The 22,347-nt window shown below is 46.1% G+C and overlaps 1 protein-coding gene across 9 annotated transcripts in view; it reads left to right on the top strand.

Annotated features, from left to right (window-relative positions):
- The window catches only part of RFTN1 (raftlin, lipid raft linker 1), a 163,645-nt gene extending 142,359 nt beyond the window's left edge, over nt 1-21,286 (top strand). For all 9 annotated transcript variants that reach the window (XM_029070774.1, XM_029070775.2, XM_029070772.1 and 6 more), the window contains exons 8-10: nt 8,219-8,322; nt 10,850-10,931; nt 19,111-21,286. In XM_029070774.1, the coding sequence (XP_028926607.1) occupies nt 8,219-8,322; nt 10,850-10,931; nt 19,111-19,551 (627 nt within the window). In that variant the 3' untranslated portion in view covers nt 19,552-21,286. The remainder of the gene's footprint in view (nt 1-8,218; nt 8,323-10,849; nt 10,932-19,110) is intronic.
- Nucleotides 21,287-22,347: the final 1,061 nt, after the last annotated feature.

Raw genomic sequence — 22,347 nt, 5'->3', positions numbered from 1 at the left:
GTGCAGGGTAAGCAGCTTAGCGAGCAGAACCCAGTGTTGTCCCCCCCACTGCGTGTCCTCTCTTCATTTTCCACACACCCTTCCGCCTCACCAACCCTCTGCCAGCCCACCTCAGAATCACTGTTTGTCTCAGTCCTTGCCTTTGACTTTTGTGGGATGCTTTCTGTCTGGGGATTTGCTCCTCTTTGTTTTGTGTCACACTTTCAGAAGATCCAGGGCAGTTCTACAAGCAGAGTCCTCTTCCCCAAATGTGGGTCCAAATCTCTTGTTATTGGTTTGTGTTGGTGACAGTGATGTGCCTCGCACAGTGTGTTGTCATGAATTAGACTCTAAAGCGGCTCAACGTAGGATGAGGTCAGAACTTGTCTAGCACAACTCAAGCAGGAGCCAGTGTTGGCAGTAAATTAATGGTGTGGCACCCTCCAATAATTACTGCTACCTTATTTTGTTCCTTCCAAATGAAGGAAGGCGGCGTGGTGACTCAATTCACACCACATTTTCACTCCTAGAGGTTTGCCTGGATACCTGGCCTGGTCTAGAAGTGTGGAATAGACCCTCTAGTGTCTACCTTCTCCAAAGCTACATCTGGCCTCTCGTGGTTTTCTCCACAAAGAGTATTGACTCTGTAATGCTGAGACAGTGTGGAGGGAAGAAATTTGAACTAAGGAGATCTTTCATTCATTCAGTCGTATTTATTGAGTTTTACTGTGTGCAAAGCACTGTACTGAGTGCTTAGGAGAGTACAATATAGCAACAGATACATTCCCTGCCCACAACGAGCTCACAGTCTAGAGGGACACAGACATTAATATAAATAAATGTTACAGATATAAACACATGTGCTGTGGGGATGTGAGGGAGGATGAATGAAGAGAGCAAGTCGGGGTGACATTGAAGGGAGTGGGAGAAGAGGAGAGGAGGCCTTAGTCAGGGAAGCCTTCTTGGAGGAGATGTGCCTTCAATAAGGAGTTTCGTATATCCTATCTGTTATTATCCATTCTTTCAGGTTTCAGTATCCAAGACCAACAAATTTGCTCATCTATTCCTTGAGGGCTGTAAAAGCAATTCTGTATAAAAATGAGGCTGACTCCTTACCTCTTTAGTTGAATCTATTTTGTTGGCATTTGTGCTGTAGTTATAGACAACGTGGAAGGAGGGAGAAGGGGTCAAAGGGAAGAAAGAAAGAGAAAAGTTTTTTTTGCATCTGTTTATTCTTCTGAAAATAGGTTAAACACCTTCTGGGGCCCCTTGAGAGGCCAAAAGAAAAAGTAGAAACTCCTGAATCGGTGGCAGAATTAAGGATAGAATTGAGTGTATTACTACTGCTACTACTAATAATAATAGTGGTACTTAAGTGCTTACTTTGTGCCAAGCACATAGTTAATCAAGTTGAACACAGTTCCTGTCCCACATGGGGCTCACACTCTTAATCCCCATTTTACAGATGAGGTAAACAAGGCCCAGAGAAGTTATGTGACTTGCCCAAAGTCACACAGCAGACATACGACAGAGCCAGGTTTAGAACCCAGGGCCTTCTGACTCACAGGCCTGAGCTCCATCCATTAAACCATGCTCCTTCTCTTTGGCAAAATTTTAGCTTCTTTCATAGTGCCTCAGATCAGGTGAAAAGAAGAGCCTCTAAAACTCTGAACCCTGATTCTCCCCACTATGCCAGGGAAGAAAGTGCTGCTGGCCATCATCTGCACAGCTCTCCTGGTACTTAATGGCAGAGGAAGATAATACAGGTCCCAGGCAGGGGGCAAGGGTGCTGTGGAGCAGCCTTGAGCTGGTGCACAAAAGAAACCACCTGGCACCATTAGAGAGCACAGCTGAGGATGGGCCATAGCAAGGAAGCAGCCATCCAGAGGGTCAGGTAAGCAGGTTCGGGAGAAGCAAAGCAGGCAGATGTCGACTAAACAGTGACCCTATGCTGGAAGCAGGTTCCTCGCATGTCCCTGGGTCTGCTTGGAGCAGAGAATAAAAGATGAGGAGGAAGAAGCATGGGGTGTCATAGGAGGAAAAGTTCACTGCAGAGCAAGGAATGATGTGAGATGGCATTTAAAATGAAGTCCCCTGGCGGTTAAGGGTTGCCAAAAGAAGAAGCCCAGAATCTGTCAGTGGAGCAGGTAATCTGTCCTGCATAGACATGCTTCATCTATTGGATTGACATCCCAAGTGGCAGGTAAACAGAGGAGTTATTAAATTTGGAAGAGTAGCCAATAAATAGTCAGAAGAACACATTTCTCAAGACTTGGTCCACTAGGCTGTGGGGTACGGGGTGGCCTAGAGTTAAGAGCCCAGCCCTGGCTAAGTGCTTAATAAATACTATTATTACCACTACCACGACTACCACCATCACCACAGTTCTAATCCCTCATCTGCTACTTATTGTCTGCCTGACCTTGGGCAAGTCACTTAACTTCCTTATGCCTCAGTTTTCTCATTTGTAAAATGGGACTTCATTACTCTTTAAACTCTGTGCCCCATGTGGGGCCTTGTCGACCTGTTTATGGTGTATCTACCTCAGCTCTTAGTACAGTGCTTGGCACCCTAGTAAGCACTTAACAAATACCACAGTTGTCTAAGATGTCACCGTTCACATACTACCTTGGGTTTGTACACTTATTTTCTTTCAAACTACTTTCTCCTCCACTACCTCATTTGTTAATAATTATGATATTTACGAAGCCCATACTATGGTCAGAGCACTGTGCTAAGCACTGATGTAGATAAATAATCCCATGCAGAGCTCACTATCTAAGAAGTAGGGGGAGAATGGGTACTATTATCCTGATTTTACAGGTGAAGAAACTGAAGCTCAGAGAGGTTAAGTGACTTACCCAAAGTCACACAGCAGTCCAATGTCAAACTTCAACTAGAATATAGGTTTTCTGGCTTCTAGGCTCAGACTCTTTCCTCTAGATCTTCTATGAGGCCATTTATCTTGTTCATACAACATAAAAACATAAGAGCATTATTTATTTATTAAAAACATATTAAGCACTGCTACTTTGCATAGGGCATGGTGCTGGGCTCTGGGAGGAAGCCATTAAAATGAAGCATGGAAATGTCACATCCTATAATTTTTGAAGCTCCTTCTGATCAGTTAGCTAATGAGTTTATAACTCCATCAGTCAGCGAGCATTTACTGAGTGATCCTAGGTGTCAGTGGCCCAAAGCATAAAGGCCGACTCCTTGCCAGGATATTGATCTTTGATGAGTAATATGTAGGGGAACTCCTCCTGAGTCATGAAGAATAATTATTTCATTTATCGCTGGTGAATCTTTTGCAGGGCAAGGAGAGAGGGCTGTAAATAATATCTGTAGGTGGTTCAGTTTTTTGCACTCAGTGTATAAGGCTGACTTGCCCTAATGTAGCTTTTTTACATTTTGAAATGCAGTAATCTCACGTAATGACATAAAATGGGGGAAGGGGGAACTGTGATTCCCCCACCTTCCTCTTTCCTCCCAACCCACGGTGTACTCCAGTTGTGAGAGAAGTGAAACAATGTACCAGAGAGCGTGAGCCACTGGCCTGGGCAACTCCCACCATTCTCTCGTTTGAGCCAGCCCCATGGGTGACGGGAACACCAGAAACCTCGGGGGCGGAGTGCCAAGAGTGCCCGAGTCATCGGTGTGAGAAGGTGGGACTGTGCCACAGGCCACAATGTGGGACAGGCCATGAATCCAATCTGATCATCTTGTATCTACCCCAGTGCTTAGCACATATCATTATAGATAGAATTGCTAGCCGCACTACTTCTAGCTTCCTTCCAAGTCTGGTTAAATGTGGGGACCCCAAAGTCCTTGGTGCCACCAGTACCTCTATCATTCCCCACCATTACCCCCAGGTGCTCCTGCCATTCACAAGAGTGGATGGTCATGGCAGGGACAGGGGACCCATTCTTGTCAGTGCTGGCACCCGCCTTGGGCCATCGCAGTGGGGCCTCGTGGAAAGAGCCTGGGTTTGGGAGTAAGAGGACCTTGGTTCTATTCCCAGCTCTGCTATTCATCTGCTATGTGACCTTGCACGAGTCACTTAACTTCACTGTGTCTGTCTCCTCATCTGTAAAATGGGGATTCAACACCTGTTTTCCCTCCTACCTAGACTGTGTCCAACCTGATTATCTTGTATCTACCCAACCGCTTAATACAGTGCTTGACAAGTGCCGCAATCATTATCGTTTTGTCCCCAGATTGCCGCTTTCAGCCTTGACACCTCTCCTTATTTTAGGGACCATAACTGCCCCTGAGGTAGACCAAGCTCCACAGTAGAATGAGCCTCCCTATAGGAGTGGGGATCTTCTGGGGACAGCCTTAGGGTCAGATCACCCAGGGGCTGAACACAGACCTGAAACAAAGGAAATCCCATTGTAGAAATGGCTGAAATGCAGTTTAGTTTTTCAGACACAGGTAATAGGAGAGTTATTTTGGGTTTTTTTTTACCTTATTGACAGTCACACACAAAGTACAAAATATTTCCTTTTAAATAGAATTTTCCCTAGTTACTCGAAGATCGAGAAATGGAAAGATGCTTTAGTGAAAATAATGTAAGGAACTAGTCTTCTCCAGATCCCTTTGATTGTAATCTCCAGGTCAGGAACCACATCTTTTACTTCTATTGTGTGTTCCCCTGGTGCCTAGAACTGTGCTGTGCAAACAGTAGCCTCAGTGAATGCTGTTTATGATGATCACAGGAAGAAAAAAAAAGAAAGACAAAGTGAGTGACTAAACTTTTATGATTCATAATTAAAATGTACTACCTAGTTCAGTGTGATGAATGAAACATCTTGATTTATTTTCCCTCCCCTCCCCAGTGTTAAAAGGGTGGGGAATGTTACTTCAGTAATCATTATCTGGTGTAGAATATAATTGTGTGAAAACAAATCAAGAGAAATGTATTTTGCTTTGTTAGCTGGTCTCATTGCCTCATTGCCTCATTTTTTAAAGAAAGGAGGTTGCATCTAAGGGATTTCTATTTCTGAATTTGACTTGAGGCACTACAGAAATTATGGGGAGCAACAAAGAAAACCCTAAGTAAAAATGGATTCTTTTTATAACACTGTAAGCTGACAAATCACAGAGCTCAATGAACTTCATTTTTTTTTGACACTCAAGGTGTGATCAGAGATTACTTATCAACCATGGGAGAGTGGAAAGTTAATTAAAAATGTTGCTCCAACTCATAGAAAAAAGCATCTTCCAGTGTGATAAGCAGATCTGTTTTTCAGTGTTATTTGGGCACTCTTCTTCTGCTGTGTCACAGCAAGGAGATCAAAGAAAACGGTTCCAACAGGATGCACGTCCTGCCAGTTCTCTTTGGGAAAAGGCTTAACGACCAACTCTTCAGACTACTGTGGGATTCATCTTTTGTAGTGCTTCGTTGGGAATATTCTCTTGCTTCTGATTTTCAAATACATAAAACATTCCTTTAATAGCTAGCTATTCAGATAAAAACCCATTTAATATATGGTAAGAAGAAAGCCTTACCCTCTAGCGCCAGCTTAGATCACCCCATTTTTGTTTGGCTTTGCATTTGCCAGTGGAGCTATAGAGCATTTATAATGTACAACATTAATTATAGGATATGTCGCTGTCTCAATTGCCTCGGTCAGGCTTTCGCTGCAGTTCTGGGCCCCTCGCCACCATCCCAGCTCTGGGCACTGGTTTGGAAAAATGTGCACTGCTTCCCTGAAGGTAGCAGAGACGCAAACTCATTGGAGGCCAGTGACATCGAAGCGTGCCTGAACGCAGGGGTTAGATCCAGAAGTTGGAAGCAAGGGGGAGAGTGGGGAGGCTTTATTGTCTTGCCAGCCTGAGTGCCTGCTGAGAAAACTGGCGGCAGTGTCTAGGCAGCCCTCCGCCACTAAAATGGCTCCCTCGCTCAGGGGGCTTTGTGTGACTCTAAAATGCTTGTCCTTGTTGCCATAGCGACTATCTGATCGAGGCACGTTTGTCACATGTCTTGATAAAGTGGGAAGGTTATCCTTGACAGACCCAGAGAATCGTAACCTCGAAACACAAGGGAAGATAGTTAAAAAATGGAATTGGGGGATGGGGAGAGGGGGTAAAATGGCAGCTCAGCCCTTCTTGTGAGAGCCAGGACAAGGTGGGCGTGGGGGACGCCAGGCTCTGGACGTGGAAGCAGTGCCTAATGCGTGGGATGCAATTGGCTGGTGAGGGTTTGTTCGGACGCTAACCTGCTGGCTTCTGGGTTTCCTGCTGTGGGTTTCTGAGGGGACTGAAGCTTTCAGTGAATGAGTCAGAACTGGACCTCTTGTGCCTGTGTGTCATCCATTGACTAGTGCTAGTAATTGTAAATAGCAGCTGCTGAATTTCTCACCGGACACTGGGGGGCTTTTTTAAAAAAAAAAAATTCTACTCTTAACCCCAGAAGTGAAGCGGAAGGCTAGGTCTGTGATGGATGCTGATTATGGGGGTTCCTCGATATTCAAACTGGAAAAATAGTCTGCCTATCCAAGTTCGGAAGTGTTGGTATGAGGCAGAGCTGAAATAATAGTATCTTTTTTTAAAAAAGGTATTTGTTAAGCACTTACTATGTGCCAGACATTGTTCTAAGAACTGGGATAGATACAAGGTAATCAGGTTGGACACAGTCCCGTCCCACATGGGGCTCACAATCTTAATCCCCATTTTACAAATGAGGAAATTGAGGCATAGAGAAGTTAAGTGATTTGTCCAAGGTCACACAGCAAACAAGGGGCAGAGCCAGGATTAGAATTTAGGTCCTTCTGACTTGCAGGCCCATGCTCTATCCACTAAGCCATGCTGCTCCTCCTAAACCTTTTGAGATGGAAGAGACCTCTATATTTGGAAAGTCCCCCAGAGCAAGTGGGGGAGTCCAGTGGAATCATTAAATGATGTCGGCATTTGAACTCATAACTTCTCAAACCCCCAACAAGATCCCATCCCCAAGAGAAGCTTCGGGCCTGGTTTGGGGGAATTCTCATGCCAAAGAAAGGCAGGTGGTCAGACTCTTTTGGCCAACCTGGGCCAGATTTAAGAAAAGCTAAGAGTTAACTGGCTCCTAGCAGGGTGCTCGGCTCCTTCGGAACGTAGAGGGAGTGAAAATGTGCCTGCTTTCCCAGAAATCTCAGAGCAGGAATAAATTGGGCCTGCTCTAAGGTAGAATCTCTTTTTCTGGGACTGGATGAAGTAGGATCCTAAGATGGTTCACCTCATGAGGCCAGGCTTTTACCCTGAGAGGTAAAATCCTCTAGTCTAGCCCACAGACTTCCTGATTCAAAGTAAAACAGGCAACTGCCTTTTACCTCCTTGCTGATTAAAAGAATACAAGTGAATTTACACTCCAGGGGTGGGAGGGTTTTTTTTGGTTTTTTGGTTTTTTGCAGTGTGTGTGGGTGTGGGTGGGTGGGTGGGTTGCAGGGGGGTGGGAGGAACAGGGAGAGAAAGAGAGGGAGAAAGAGAAGGGGAGAGAGAGAAATACACACATGCATGTGCTGTCCCTGGATGCAAATAATTGGAGCTCATTGCTAACCTAATGTCATTTAGCTCTTCCTGAAATGCTCTGAAATCGTGCCATGCAGGGTGTGTTGTTGTAATGTTTGAATACCTTTTTGTGTGAGGCAAGGTAATTGGACTTTTTCATGGAAGCTCACAGGAGGCTATTTGTCCAGACAAGAATAAAGTAAAATGAATGGATTAATCCTTGGCAAGGTAGTTTGTGGAGGCACAGAAAGGAATCTCATGTTGCCATTTCACTATTTATGTGGTTTAATTCAGCTTCATACATCAAAAAGAGCCACGCAGGGTTAGAGCCAGGGGAGGCAGCTTGCCATAGTGGAAGAAGCAAGGGACCAGGAATATAGTGGAAAAAGCAAGGGACCAGGAATCAGGAGACCTGCGTTCTAATCCCAGATCTGCCACGGGCCTGCTGGGTGACTCTAGGCAAATCACTTAACCTCTCTGGGCATTGGTTTTCTCATCTGTAAAATGGGGACAGAGCGAGAGCTCTGTGAAGGTCAGGGCCTGTGTCTGAACTGATAATCTTGTATTTACCCTAGTGTTTAGCACCTAGTAGGACTTAATAATTGCATAATGATTAGCGATTCCATACTGTTAGGGTTTCCTCTTTCCAACTTTGTTTCACTGACAAAAACGAACAGTTCCTAAAATAGTTTAAAATCAAATGTTGATCTTCCTGCAATAAACCTAACTACTGATTTTTCTTCTCCAGGGGGTTGAAGTGCAGACAGATTATATTCCACTGCTGAATTCTCTCGCTGCATATGGCTGGCAACTCACCTGCGTGCTCCCCACTCCAATTGTAACGACCAACAGGTACTGGGCATGTATGGCTTGTCTGTGCAAACGGGGTGATGAACATCGGGGCTCACTCTGCAAGGCAATGGCCCCCACAGCTGTTGAGCTGGAGTCCCAGTTGTACTTATTCTGGGTGTCAGACAAGCCCTGAGAGTTTCCTGTCAGCACTGAAAAAGCCAGGAAAATCCCTCCGGCCTGTGAGTTCCTTGTAGCCTGCATCCTCCCAGTCCTCATCTACCTGAAAATCCTTGCTCCTTTCTCACCCCTGTGCTCAAAATGAAAAGTTGGCACCTCTGGGCATTAGTATGTATCAGCAGGAAGCAACTCAGCCCATCAAAAGGTAATCAGTTCAGGCATCTTGGGGATGGGAATTGTCCCTGGTGGCATGAGATCAATTAATCACTAGGGAGATGAGGCAGGACCTGCAGGCTGTTGAAAAATCCCAGTTCTCCCCACCTTGAATGTCTCCTGCCCGACTTGCCTCTGTCAACTATCAGGAACACCAGGACATACCAGGGGTTATAGGGTCCAGGCCCCTGCTCTTAAGCTTTGTACTGCCTGGGAATTGAAACCTCCTCACTCCCCTGCTCCTTGAGGCTAACTGCTCCTAGTCCCCAAATTTGAATTTGTACAAGCTCCTGTGGCCCAAGGCCCCTTTTTATTTTGAACTGGTTAAGGTCTGGCAGGGGCCAGGGCAGGGGGCTAGGACAGCTGTGGCTGAGCTGTTGTGACAGTTGGACTCTGTGCAGTCCTGCCTGAGTGGGAAGAAGCCTGAAACCACCTCTGGAGCTTCAGTATTCCCCAGCTCCCTCCTTATTGGTTGCTGCCCTCGGCTTTTTATAATAATAATAATGTTGGTATTTGTTAAGCGCTTACTATGTGCAGAGCACTGTTCTAAGCGCTGGGGTAGACACAGGGGAATCCGGTTGTCCCACGTGGGGCTCACAGTCTTAATCCCCATTTTACAGATGAGGTAACTGAGGCACAGAGAAGTTAAGTGACTTGCCCACAGTCACACAGCTGACACGTGGCAGAGCTGGGATTCGAACTCATGACCTCTGACTCCAAAGCCCGTGCTCTTTCCAATGAGCCATGCTGCTTCTCTTTTATGTTCCCTCTATCTCTACTTTTCCATTGTCAACCCAGACTGTGTCCAATTATCATCCTTGTCTTTTTCCCCATGCTTATTGCAGTGCTTTGCACACTGCTGGTGCTCAGTAAATTCTTTTGAGTCGATGAAAGAATGAATTGGAGGACAAACCCTCCAGTTCTCTCTGAAGCGTGACATTGCGCCTCATCCTCTCAGGCCCCACTGGGCAGTTCTCAGAGGAAACACAACCCCTGTTTCCCTCTTCCCAGAGTCTGAGTCTTCTATCGTTTGTAACACAGGACCCAGATGGGCCTGGAGCCTCCTGCCCCCATTTCGGGTGCCTTGAGTCTTTCAGCATCTTTTGCTCGGCAGTCTGGATCCAGTGTCTCTGCATGTCCTCTCCCCCAACCCTGTCCAGCAGGGAGCATCTCTTCTCCAGGCAGTCACGCAGATGTTAAATAAGACATGAACAATTGTGATTCTCCGAGGCACCCTCCTGCCACCCTCCCCCCCCCCCCCCCCCCCCCCGGCAAAACCCCGGACACCTCCCTCCGTGTTTGTCATTCCCTTCCGTTCACAGTCCTTAAACCAGGGTCCACTGCTCACATCCAAACCAATTAGCCTTCATTTTTCCCATAAGATTCTGTGAGACAATACACTACCCAAGTGTTTTGTCAGAGGAGGTTTGCCGGGGAAACTATTGAAAAAACCTTCAGAAGAGACAGAAAAACAATTCTCTTTTAAAATGTTTACAACAAAATAAAGGCAATGCAGTAAGATGTGATTTGCATGAGGGAAAACTGTAACACTTGGGGAAAATAGCATCTCTAGTGCTCAGACCAACCTGCCTGCTTTCTAATGAGCATCTGAGCCACTGGACCATGGGGTGGAACTGATGAATGCTTGTACCTGGGGAGCACTAGAGGGATTCACTTCTGCTCCTGCCACTGACGCTCACTGAACTCCCGAACCGTGTGCATTAATCAGCGCTCCTGCAGGACCTGTCTTGCCTTAACGACTTCGTTAGCAACGGTACATCCTCCCTCGTACTGTGATTTGCCTCCAAACTCCCTCATAGCTGGCTAGGCACGCAGCCTTTGGAATACTCCATATTCAAAGATATTTGAGAGTTCGGACCTGGGATGCAAAATAGGTTCAGAGAACCTCCTCCCTGGCTCCTTGGTGGCCTGAGAAATTTTCATGGCATTTCAAGTTCTTTGTTTCATGCATGGATGATGGGAGATTATGCTATGGAGCTCTGGCCCCCAAGCAATTTTTTTTGTCAAGATAGATGGTTTTCAGGTGAAGACTTTTCACTCGGTTTCTTTCATTTGAGTATTTTCAGAGAATCTGTGGTGTGTGTTGTGTCCCTGAAGTACCTGACTGTCCAGTCCCAAGAGGATTTTGCTCATCCTCTGGTGTGGACAAAGCTCATTTCAGGATGGTGTTTTTCAGGGAGGGAAATTTGGCCACGAAGCAGATTGTCTTTCTTCAGAGACCGTCTCTACCTCAGAAAGCCAAAAAGAAAGAATCCAAGGTAAGTGAGCTTGATTTCCTCCCTGACCTTTCTTTGGCAACCTTGGAATCTTTGCAGTGAGTTTTTCCAGGCCTGTCCAGCCCTGCGGACTTGGTGGGCCAGTGAGTACACTAGCTCTGTTGGGGTGGTGTAGCCAGTGCTGCTGAAGAGGGAAAGAGAAGATGGGTCCCTCATGACCTCTTTGACCAGTTCAAAGAGTCTGGAGGTGAGAGATTCCTCTGGAGGCAGCACAAGTGTGCAAATATCCAGCTAGGCTATAAATAAGGGAAGACATCCAGCTAAAGTCAGCTGAGGAGATGTGATATCTTGAAGCCAGGCCGACATCCTGTGTGACTGGTTGTGTTTCTTCTCTTGAGTTCTGCCGGCTGCCCAACCTGGGCCCCAACCTCCTTGGGTCCAGAGAACCTGCAGAATTCTCTGCCCAGTGGGGCCCCTTCTGTTCACCTGGGAGCAGCTTGCAAGTCCAGTCAGTCAGAGATGCTGGGCAGCTCCTTGGGGTGGGAGGGACTGTGGGATCTGAGCCTGTGGTCAGACCTATGACTTGAAAGGAACTTCCAGAGGTCATTTAATGTACCCTCCTGCCTTGAGACAGAACTCCAGTTAAAAGGAAATACTGTTGCCTCGAGGTACCACCCTTTACCAGTGTCTCTCAGCTCTTTGGGAGTTTTTCCTTAAGTCTTACCTGTATCCTTCTTGCTGCCCATTTCCTCCTCTTCAGCAACACCAACCCCTAACTCCTAGACCCCCCAAGAGTAAAAGAGCCTCAGCCAGTTCTTTGGGGCTCCGGAGAAACTCCCAGAGCCAGCCCTCCTATACAAAAGCCAAAGCCTTTGCTTTACCATTTCTGAGTATCCTGTCCGTTGTCTCCCCATCCCTGCACGGGGATTCACATCTTCTGGATTCAGAGTCATGGGGAGGGAGGGAGGAAGCGGACAGGCTGAAGTGTTCTTCACAGCGGGGTCAGCACAGCAAACCCAGCGGGGACTGTTAGGAAAGGCTTGTATCACTCCAACTCTCCCCAAAGCCTTACAGGTTACAGTGTACGGAAAGATGGATGAGGCGGGAATGGCAAGTTAATGGGGTAGAGGATAGTGATGATAGACTCTGAAACGTCACCGTTACAAGGAGCATGGCTCACAGAATGGCCAGCTGTCAAGAGGGAAGTGGACTTTGGTGGCTTAAACCTAAAGAAACTTTCTGTTTTAATAGGAAGAGTTTCCATTAGTCAGCCATGCATATTAGCCCTGGCCTGTAAGCCCAGGGCCTCAATGGAAATAATAATGAGAGTAATAATGATAGTGTCTGTTAAGCACTTCTATGTGCCAAGCACTTTTCTAAGCACTGGGGTAGATACAAAGTAATCAGCTTGTCCCATATGGGGCTTACGGTCCTAGTCCTCATTTTACAGATGAGGTGATAGTGGCCTTGAAAGAAAGGTAACCTTTCGCATCTGTTAGGCTTTCTTGGGAATGGGTACTTAGCCTTCAGGGTGGTGGTTGCTGCCGGTGGCCATCGGACCTATTGACCTCTCAGGGAGGCTCCCAGGCTTGCTGCTCCTAGACCCAGTGGGTGTGGAGAGCGGGAGCAGGACCCCGCTGGATGAAGGAAGAAGAGGGTAGTGTGTAAGTGGTTAGGAGTGTGGACATATGCGATGAAGCACCAGAACAGCCTATTGAAAACTTGGGATTTTTATTCCCAGCCAAGAACTAAAGTGGACAGAGTTCTTTGCCAGAGATTTTCAGAGAGGTGAGATTTTAAAGTCTTTCAAGAGGGTGGGGTGTTTTTTTAAGGGGAAGAAAAGCAAAAACAATTCCCCATGAAAGGGGGAGTAGGTGATTTTTGCAGCACCAGAAAATCTTTACATCGTCCAAGTGACTCTGAGGAGGAGACAGACTTCTGGACCTTTTTAAAAACTTGTGAATTCAGTCCATTAACCCCTCTTGACTTACAGCTTCTGGACATACTTTGTTACGAGTAAAGGCCCTATTGCGCCAGTGAAAACAATGCAATTCCTCTAGTTAGGATTCCAGTAGATATCCCCCAGGGTCACATCCAGGGTGCTTGCCAGAAGGCTCTTGTTTGCTATTCAGAGATCCTGAGTCTGGTAAACCTGGGAATTGTTTGTTGATCTGACTGCCCCTGCTGCTGTTTAAAATATCCTAATTAGTCCCTTGCCAGGAGTTTCCAAGTTGAGCAGATAAATACATTGATATTTAAGAAACATAAAATCCTTTTGTACCCACAAGTTTAAAGCTGTCAGTAGCAGAAGCTGTTAAATTTGTTGGCTTTGCAGAAGCCTCCTTTTTTGGAAGGAGTCATTGACAAGTCTCCCTGGGAGAAAGGGGTGTTGGAAGAAGAGTGTTCAAGGAGGAAGGTGAGGTCGGTATTGGAAGGACACCAAGACGGGGAGTGAGGGAGGGGGTGTATCCACAGTGAAGGAAAAGAGATAAGAAAAGGAAATAGAGAGCAGAGATATCAACAGGCCTGCAAGCAGGGGCCAGGGTCAGGACTCAAGAGAGGAGACCATTTCCCTCTGGCTATTTTTACACAGCTGAATATTGCTTGGGTTATTCTGCTGGTTATTAGATTAATGGCTCTTTTCCAGGCTTAGCTGAGGGTGTATCATTCAAATTTAATCATTATTGATTTTTTAAAAATATCCCTGTCAGCAAGCCTCTAGCCTTTACATCCAGAACCTCAACCCAAAGTGTTTTACTGTCTCTAACCTGAAGGCGCATTTGCAATTTGCTCCAACTGACACAAAGGTCTAACTAAAATGGTGGGTCTTGCCCACTGACCTGGAAGGCTGAAAATGCCGGTTGGACCTCATTGGGCTAAGCAAACTTTAAAGGTTGGACTCCTCCATTGGACCTGGAGAGGTCATCTGGGCCAGCCCCTAACTCCCGATAAGGTGAATGATTCCGCCTGTCGGGATGGTATCTGTCTTTTCTTTTAAAGATATCCAGAGATGGAGACTCTTCCTAGATGTCCTTCCTTATTCCCTATTTCCTGTTGCAATTTAAACCCATTTCCTCTTGTTCAGTCCTATATGGACTTGGAGAAAAGTTATCTTTTCCTAAAAGTTATCTTTTCCTAAAAACCCTGAGAATACTGTTAGAAACTAAATGAGATACTGCTTTTCCCCAGGCTAAACATTGTGGAAATCCCAAAGTCACTCCATGACTCCCTAAACACTCTACGTCTTTCTCCTGCTTCTCCGCTGTTCCTGAAGAGATCTCCCACTGCTATATAAGTCTACCCTCTCTACCTGGGATTCTAATCCTATCCCCTCTCACCTCCAAAAATCACTGGCTCCCACTTTCCTCCCCCTCTCACTACTATTTTTACCTCTCACTCTCTGGCAGCTCCTACCCCATCATGTCGTCAGTGAGAGGCTGACCAGTCTGTAATTACCAGGTTCATCCTTTCCCTCACTTACAAATGGACACTACATTGGCCTCTTTCCAGTCTCCAGGGCTTCTCCTGTCTTCCATGACCAGGGCTTTGTATCCCCAGTCCTCAGGTATTCATAACTGGTTGACCCTCAGCAGGGCTGCAGTGGTTTGTTTTGAGTACAGTCCATCCTGTTATTCAGGAGATGACCACAGCCTGTGGATTTTCTTCTCATTCTCCTCCTTCCTCCTGCTGCCCAACTTAACCATTTTACAGTTCACTCGCCCCTCTCATAAGTAGGCAGCAACAAGGAGAAGCAATGGACAGATTTCAGGTTCATTCTGTTCCCTGTCAACATCTTTGACCGAAATAAAAGTTAGGCAGGGGAAAAGGTTAGCTAAAATAAAGTTTGAGGATTATCTTTGGCTTTCATTTATCCATGTCACCCAAGTCCTGTCCCGTGGGACCACAGAGAGTTGAAAATTGGCTGCACTATGTGATTTACTTGGCCTGAGGAAACACAGTCAATTGCCATGTGTCGAATATGCATTCATTCAGATGGCAGAGCATTGGCCTTACTACTGAAGTTGGGGCAGTGCTTCGTATAAGAACTGTAGGGAACCTAAAAAGAGAAAATCTGGGCTTCCTAATTGAAAGCTGAGGACTCTGAGTAGCCAACTTTGCTGCCCTGTGATAGAAGTCGAGGTAGTTCTCTATGAGTCTACTCTCTCTCACCTTTTCACCCCGACTTCAGGCTTATTTCTTCCAAGAAGTTGAACTTGAGCCATTTTTGAGATATTGAAAGTGAATCTGTTTTCCCACTTTAGGGTTGTTGTTTGTTTATCTTCTGTCCTTACAACATAAGCACCCAGAGAGAGCATTTCCATCTATTCTAGCCCTAAGCCAGATCCTTTTTCTAGAATGTTAGCAGATAATTGTGCTTTCATATTGAAGTATTTGGACATGGTGTTGTTTGAAAAGGAGTAAACAGTAGTTAGGAAAACCTTAATTACACCCACTTCTGCCTGGGATGTTAGGAATCTTACCCAGGCTTCAGTGTTATTTGTGCGTAGTGATTGTGCTCACTCTTAATGCCATCCTTGCTTGTTGTGTCAACAATACAATACCATAGATAAATACCCCCACTGGGATTATTGCTTTCCATCTTTCAGAAATGTATCATAATTACACAACCATACAAAAAGATAGCGTTTGATGCTCCCTGACTTGTTCTAAGCCCACACACCTTCACTTGTTTGCATTCTTGCCCGTTCTATTTCAGGCTATTGTCGAGGCAGTAGGAGAAGAGGGGGTACCTTGTGGGTAAATTGATCCTCAGAAAGTAGAGAAAAAAGAGGCAAGGCCTGTACCTGCTAAGAGCAGGCTTCTCTGGAAAGATGTGAGTCCCATCCCTGCAGATTAAACTGTAATAAAACAATAATGTTGCTTTTTTACAAAGCCTCTGACTCAAAATTCCTTGGAAAAATTATTGCAGCTACTGCTTGGGGATCAAAGAAGAAAAAAATAAGTATTCAAGAAGTCTCTAAAAAGAAAATTCAGTGGAAATTGCAGTGTACACTGAAAAAACATTTTTTATATCTTGGCTAGGTGTAAAACATAACATTCACTATCTGTATTTAATTCTTTTTTTCCTTCACTCAGACCTTCTGTTTGTGGTTTTTTTTAAAAAAATACCTTCCTTAAGCTTACAGGATATGTGCCAAAAAGGCCTGTATTGCAAACTCCTAAAAATTGTTGAGAGAGGGTCAAGATACACTCTCTCTTTCTCAAAACCCCAGGAAGGCTGGCAGTTTCATTCAACCCACATTTCTTTCTTGTTTTTTGAGTTTGTTTTTTTTGTCCTCTGAACTGAGTGCAGGAACAAAATGACAGTGAAAAAGGGTGAGACTATCCAAATGTGTAACAATTTCATAAGGGAATGTACCAATCAATCAACGGTATTTATTAAGTGCTTACAATGTATAAAGCATGGTACTAAATGTGTGGGAAAATATAGTACATAGAGTTGGGAGACAGGATACCTGCCCTCTAGGTTCTTTCAAACTAGTAGGGGAAGACAGAGATTAAAACAAATTGCAGTTAAGGGAAGCAGCAGAGTAAAAGGATATATACAGGAGTGTTGGGGTGGGTTGAATATGAAAGTGCTTGGAGGGTGCAGAAGGGAGGGAGAATTAAGGTAGGGGGATGAGAGGTTAATCAGGAGAGGGTTCTTGAATGATCAGGTTTTTTGTTGTTGTTTTGTTTCCCCCAGTGGTATTTCTTAAGTGTTTACTATGTGCTGGGCACCGTACTAAAATGAAGGGTAGATACAAGCTAATCAGATTAGAACCAGTCCATGTCCCACATAAGGCTCCCAGTTTTAACGCCCATTTTCCAGATGAGGTAACTAAGGCACAGAGAAATTATGACTTGCCCAAGAGTTGGGATTAGACCTCAAGTCCTCTGATTCCCAAGGCCATGCTCTTTCCAGTAGGCCATGCTGTTTTCAATCAATCAGTCATATTTATTGAGCACTTACTGTGTGCAGAGCACTGTACTAAGCGCTTGAGAGAATACAGCAGAATTAGCAGACATGTTCCCTGCCCATAATGAGCTGCTTTAGTAGGGCTTTGAAAGTGGGGATATGAAGTGGGAGGGAGTTCAAGGTCAGAGAGAGGATGTGGGCATGTGGTAGGTGGTGAGAGAGACGAGATCTAAGTATAGTGAATACATTGATGTTAGAGGAGGAGAGTGTGGGGGAACCAAGAATTGCCTCTGTATTCCTTTAATCATGGCATATTTGAGTTTTTTTCTGTTAAATAAACATTGGGGGAAGCAAATAGGGTGTGGATGAAGTCAAAGGAAATAGCAGTGGTGGAAACTTAAAACCGCTTTGTGTACATCATAGCTACTGATGCTATACCTTTTGGCCAGACAAATGGGAAGGAAACCCTGGTTGTGTGAACTGTTTTTCCTGACAGACCACTCTTGAGAAGAGAGAGTGTAGCCATGAGTATTTCTCCAGCTGTCTGTTTGCGCACCCGCTTGGTTTTCTTTCCTTCCGGGGCCCCCCAAGGCTGTGCCTCAAGGCTTTGCCAGCTGTTCTTTTGTTCACGCCAAGAGCTGGTTGGGAAAGCCCAGTGAGGATCGTGCCCCAGGCTCAATGAATGTGTCCACAGGCAGATGAGTTAGGGTGTCTTAGTGACCCACAGAGTACACTGGGTTTAATTTCTACAGTGAGGAACCGTGGCCAACTCAAAGCCTACCGGCCTGCATTCTCTACTAGATGGTCAGGTCCTGGAGGGCAGGGATCATATCTACTGAGCTTAGTCCAGTGCTTGGCACACAGAAGAAGCTCAGTGAATACTGCTGATTGGGAGGAAGATTGGTATACAGAGGTTTTTGTGCATTACTTGGGCATTGGGCAGAATTTGGTCACCAAGTCCCAAGGCAATTCCCTCCAGCAGGCCTCAGGGTCTCCTTGAAGCGTCTCTTTGGGGAGAACCTTGCCTTTCACACCTTTTCTCATGGATGGATTTGTGGCAGTCCTCTTGGGAAGCTTTAGGGAAAAATGACTTTCAGACCCCAAACCATCCTTACAAAGGGTGACTTAGCCAAACCAAACAGACCGTGTTGGAGCTGTCGGGTCTTTGATAGACTTTATTTCCTGCATCGATTTTTTACGTTGGACGTCATCTGAATCGCCCATGTGAATAGACCATGTCCCGATACCCCGCAATCCCCATGTCAAACAGTTGAATGTCGTAGTTTCGTTCATATTAAAATGGTGAAATATTTTGGACCCAAGTTCAAACAGATAGTGCCCTGGGCAAGCACCTTTGACTCCAGAAACAAACCTTCCTGCTTTGACAGTTCACCCTCAGACCTGGAAGATGTCAAATATTAGGATTTTTTCCTCTTTATGCTTTTGACTATATTGTCTCTAGCCCACCCCGAGTCTGTATGACGGACTCCTCTTTCTTCCAGCCAGTCTGGATTTGCGGGGTTGGCAGAAGCAGCAGCAGAGGGGAGGAGGGCACTGCTGGGTTAACACATTTATTCCTGGGGTCTCTCTCTGGGCTTTGCCTACTATGAGAAAGGGTTCTATTTTCTTGCTTTCAGCAGGCTGAGAAATGCCTGCCAAGACTCTGTGGGTTATTACCTCAACCCTGAAATATCCTCTAAAAAGAAAATGGGGCCTACTGAGCACTGAAGAAGAAATGGTCCCACTCGACGCTCCTTATTTGTCTGTATGCTGCCTTGTCAGGGGAGGTCCCGCAGTCCCCCATCTGAACAGAATAGGAAAGTCGGTCAACAGGAGCATGATGATGATCTGCTTACTCTTGGAATAGGTTTGAAACTGGGGGTTAGAAGTCAGGTGAGGAAATTCTGTTCTGAATGCTGTCTAGTGCCCAGTAATGCCACATTTTGTTGCAGCCCTCACTTGGCCGGGAGCAGATATTGGATCACAGTGTCCTGGCTCAGTGGAAAGAGCGCGGGTTGGAAGTCAGAGGTCATGAGTTCGAATCCCGGCTGCCACTTGTCAGCTGTGTGACTGAGGCACCAAGAAGTTAAGTGACTTGCCCACAGTTACCTCATCTGTAAAATGGGGATTAACTGTGAGCCTCACGTAGGACAACCTGATTACCCTGTATCTACCTCAGCGCTTAGAACAGTGCTCGGCACATAGTAAGCGCTTAACAAATACCAACATCAGTGTCAGGTGCATGTACCGAGGGGGTTGCGGTGGCCATCTTTATTCACATCAGACTCTTTTCCTTTCCAGTTCCAGTGGCGGTTCTCCAGGGAAGACATGCATAGCCGGCAGGCGAAAAAATCCAAAGCTAAATTAAGTACCAGAGAAAAACAACAAGCAGAAGAAAATGAAAAGAACTTAGAAGATCAGTCTTCTAAGCTTGGCTATGTGGGGAACCGGCCACCAAACTCCCATGAGGTGGATGGGATCTTCTCCAAGAAGGCTGAGGCCCCTGAGGAAATGGACACGGCTCTCCAGGAGCAGAAGGCCAGGGGAGAAACACAACATCGTGGGGCCGAGATCACTGGCGACGACATGCCCTCGTGCCCCGAGAGCAGAGCTGGAAGCCCCAGCGGAGACCAGGTGTCCCGGGAAGGGAGTTGTACTGTGATCGTTAGCAGTGGAGAGGAAAGCAGGGCTCAAGGCTCCCCGGAAGCTGACCCAGAACCCCCCGTGTTGGAAGAGAACTGAGAAGACCATTTCCCCTGATTAAGGACGAGCTTTGCTAACAATCTTCTCTGAGGCGGCTTAGGAGGCCATTTCATTTGGCATTATGTGTTATCTATCCACTTTGGCTTAATCTCCTCTTGTCAATTATGCATTCACTTACTCTTCGAGTGCCAGGCAATCACAGTCTTGGATTCTGCCTTTGCTGGACTCTGGAATCGCGCTGGGCTGCCAGAGTTAGCATTCAAGAGTTCAGTTGTTCAACTAGGGGGTCGGGGAGGAGGGGCTTCTCCAAACCCCATTGTTTCTGCTCTCAGCATTGTGGAATTGTACCTTTCCAGGTCTGATTCACCTTCCAGAGGCCAGGTAATACCAACAGGCTCACCTGGTTTGAAGTTTCTAATATCCACTGCCACAGGCTGGCAGGAAAGGGAGAGAGGGTCCTGCCGTGCTCCTGGCAGCAGCCTTCACTTTCATTAACAACACCCAGCTTCCTTAGTTCCCCAGTCCTGGAGGCCAGGCAGGCCACCCACAGGTACCCACTCCTTTTTCAGGAAGGCATCCCGGGGGGGGGGGCTTCCTTTGAAGTGGGGTGATTGTCCCCTGAGAATTCCCAAGCCACAGTAGTCTGGCAGTGGAAATGTGTTGTGTGGTCCCCTGCTCTTGCAGAAAGCCCAGTGCAGTGGAGCATTCGGTGTTTGTGTTGGTCGGAGGTTTTGTATCAGTAGGTCATGTGAACATGCTTCGTTTCATATCATTTCAGGGCAGCCATTCGGGTTGGTTGCTTTCGTTATGGAATATTTTAATCAGCGTATATTCAGCAGGGTTGTTGCACCATATAATGCAGAGTCTGTTGAGTGTTTGTCTTATCTGAAAAGTATCGTTTGGGCTTTAATGATCTGCGATCGGTGATTGTCGGAAGGCCGATTCGGTCGTATCTGCTGAAGGTATATGGTCTGTCACTTCTCTTTCTTCTGTAGTTACCTAAAGCAGGGAATCATCCTTGGGTTTAGCGGATTCCGAGAGCTGGCAATTCAGTGGGCCAAGGGGGTCCCAGAGTCGGCCGGGGCAATCCCCGGTCCGTCGGGAGACCTCGGTCTCCGGATTCTGTCCGCCCACCAGCATGGCACTTGAGGATTTTAGTGAAGTGGACGTGGTCCGTTGGGAAATCGTGATATGAACAAAAGCAAAAGCAAAACGAGCAAAAGCACTTCCGTAAGAACAGCGAGATTCCCGGCAAGCTGAGCATTTTGGGGAGCCCTCACTATTGTCCGTTGGGGTAGAATCTATCACGGGGAGGGAGGCAGAGAACAAAGACAAAAGAACCATCAGGTAACCATCACTTGCAACTACTAACCAGCTAGAAGTCCCAGAGTCGGACAGGGGCTGATGCCTTTTTTAAAGACGTTGCCGAGGACGTCTTGCAGTTGATATGTTAACAATTAGATGGGCAGACTCTTTCATGTTTGCGAGTTTATTCAAATGTACATGTGTAATATATTTTTTATGGAGCAGAGTTGAATAGGCTGTTGGACAGCTCAGCCTGCTTAAAAATGTTGCACATATAATTGTTTTCATTTGACTTATGAGTAAACCCCAGGGGTCCCTCTAGGAAATATTTTGGGCTCTGCACAGCAAAAGGCGGTAAAAAAAAAATGGACATTTTCCCCACAGGATGATTATGCTTGGTTGTTGACATTTGCGATTTTTTGTACAGAATTTTGACTCAATAAAAAGTGAACTCTTGGTGCACAGCCTATGCGGTGGTGGATTCTTTTCATGTGAACTGTGGCCTACCTCATGAAAAACAGTTGTTTTGAAGAAACCCTAAACAGCAGGACTTGTCTGTGCTCAGTGAAATTTGGTCCAGTTGATAAATGGCTGGGAATCACCGTTTCATGTGTTGAAAGCTTTGTGTCGTTGAATAGATTCATTTGCACTCCATCAGTCGTTTTGAAGATCTGAGCAAAGGACTTCATCGAATACCGGGAGATGGCAGCGGCCACGAGTAGGAGGGGACGGGTAAGGAACCGCCGCAGAGGGGGTGGTAGAAGCAGTAGCACAGGCTGTCAGAGACAGCCAGTGGGAGGGTGACCCCTGTGTCTTTCTCCCTCCGCCCCCTCATTCCCCCCTCCACTCCTCACTCTCCCCACCACCCCAACACACACACACATACCTTGAGATTTTTCTCTGAAGTTTCTTCTGACACTGGGTACCTATTAGCCAGAAATTCCTGACTCCTGTGGGAGTTTAATAAGATGCATATCTATGCTGTGTGAACATAGTAGTTAAAACAGGACTCGGGTTGTTGATATATTCAGAGTGTTTGACCATTTGATGAGGCTGTAAAATCATATTTTTTTAGCTTATTTTCCCCAAAAGTATCTCCACTTGTGCACAGCCTAAAGTATCCCAGCAAATGAGATGCCAAGATTGTGCCCACAAATTCTGGTTTAAATGAGTTGAAGACCTTCCTCCCAAACCTCTTTCAGTTCACAAAGGGCAAGGAGATCACTCTTCCCAAGATCTGGCCAGGCGCAGTCCTCTGACCGTTCCTTTCAAGTGGTTCACGCCTATCAGAAAATGGGTTCCAAGTTGGCCGGTAAGTGGAACCTGACCACTGGTGCTGAAGGAGCCCCAGATGGCTGCAAAACTGAAAAAAAATGTGTATTTTGGGCCCCCCAAGTTCTGCATTTGTGGTGGTTAATCTTTTGAACTGCAACTGGTGGTGGGCCCAGAAATAAGAAATGTTTTGGTTGACCAGGTGACTGAAGCAGTGTCCGACATGACTCTTGAAGGCATCAGTCCCTGGTCCTGAAA

The sequence above is a fragment of the Ornithorhynchus anatinus genome, chromosome 8 (assembly GCF_004115215.2).
Source record: "Ornithorhynchus anatinus isolate Pmale09 chromosome 8, mOrnAna1.pri.v4, whole genome shotgun sequence".
NCBI classification, from domain to species: domain Eukaryota; kingdom Metazoa; phylum Chordata; class Mammalia; order Monotremata; family Ornithorhynchidae; genus Ornithorhynchus; species Ornithorhynchus anatinus.
This window is presented reverse-complemented; position numbering and strand designations above follow the sequence as displayed.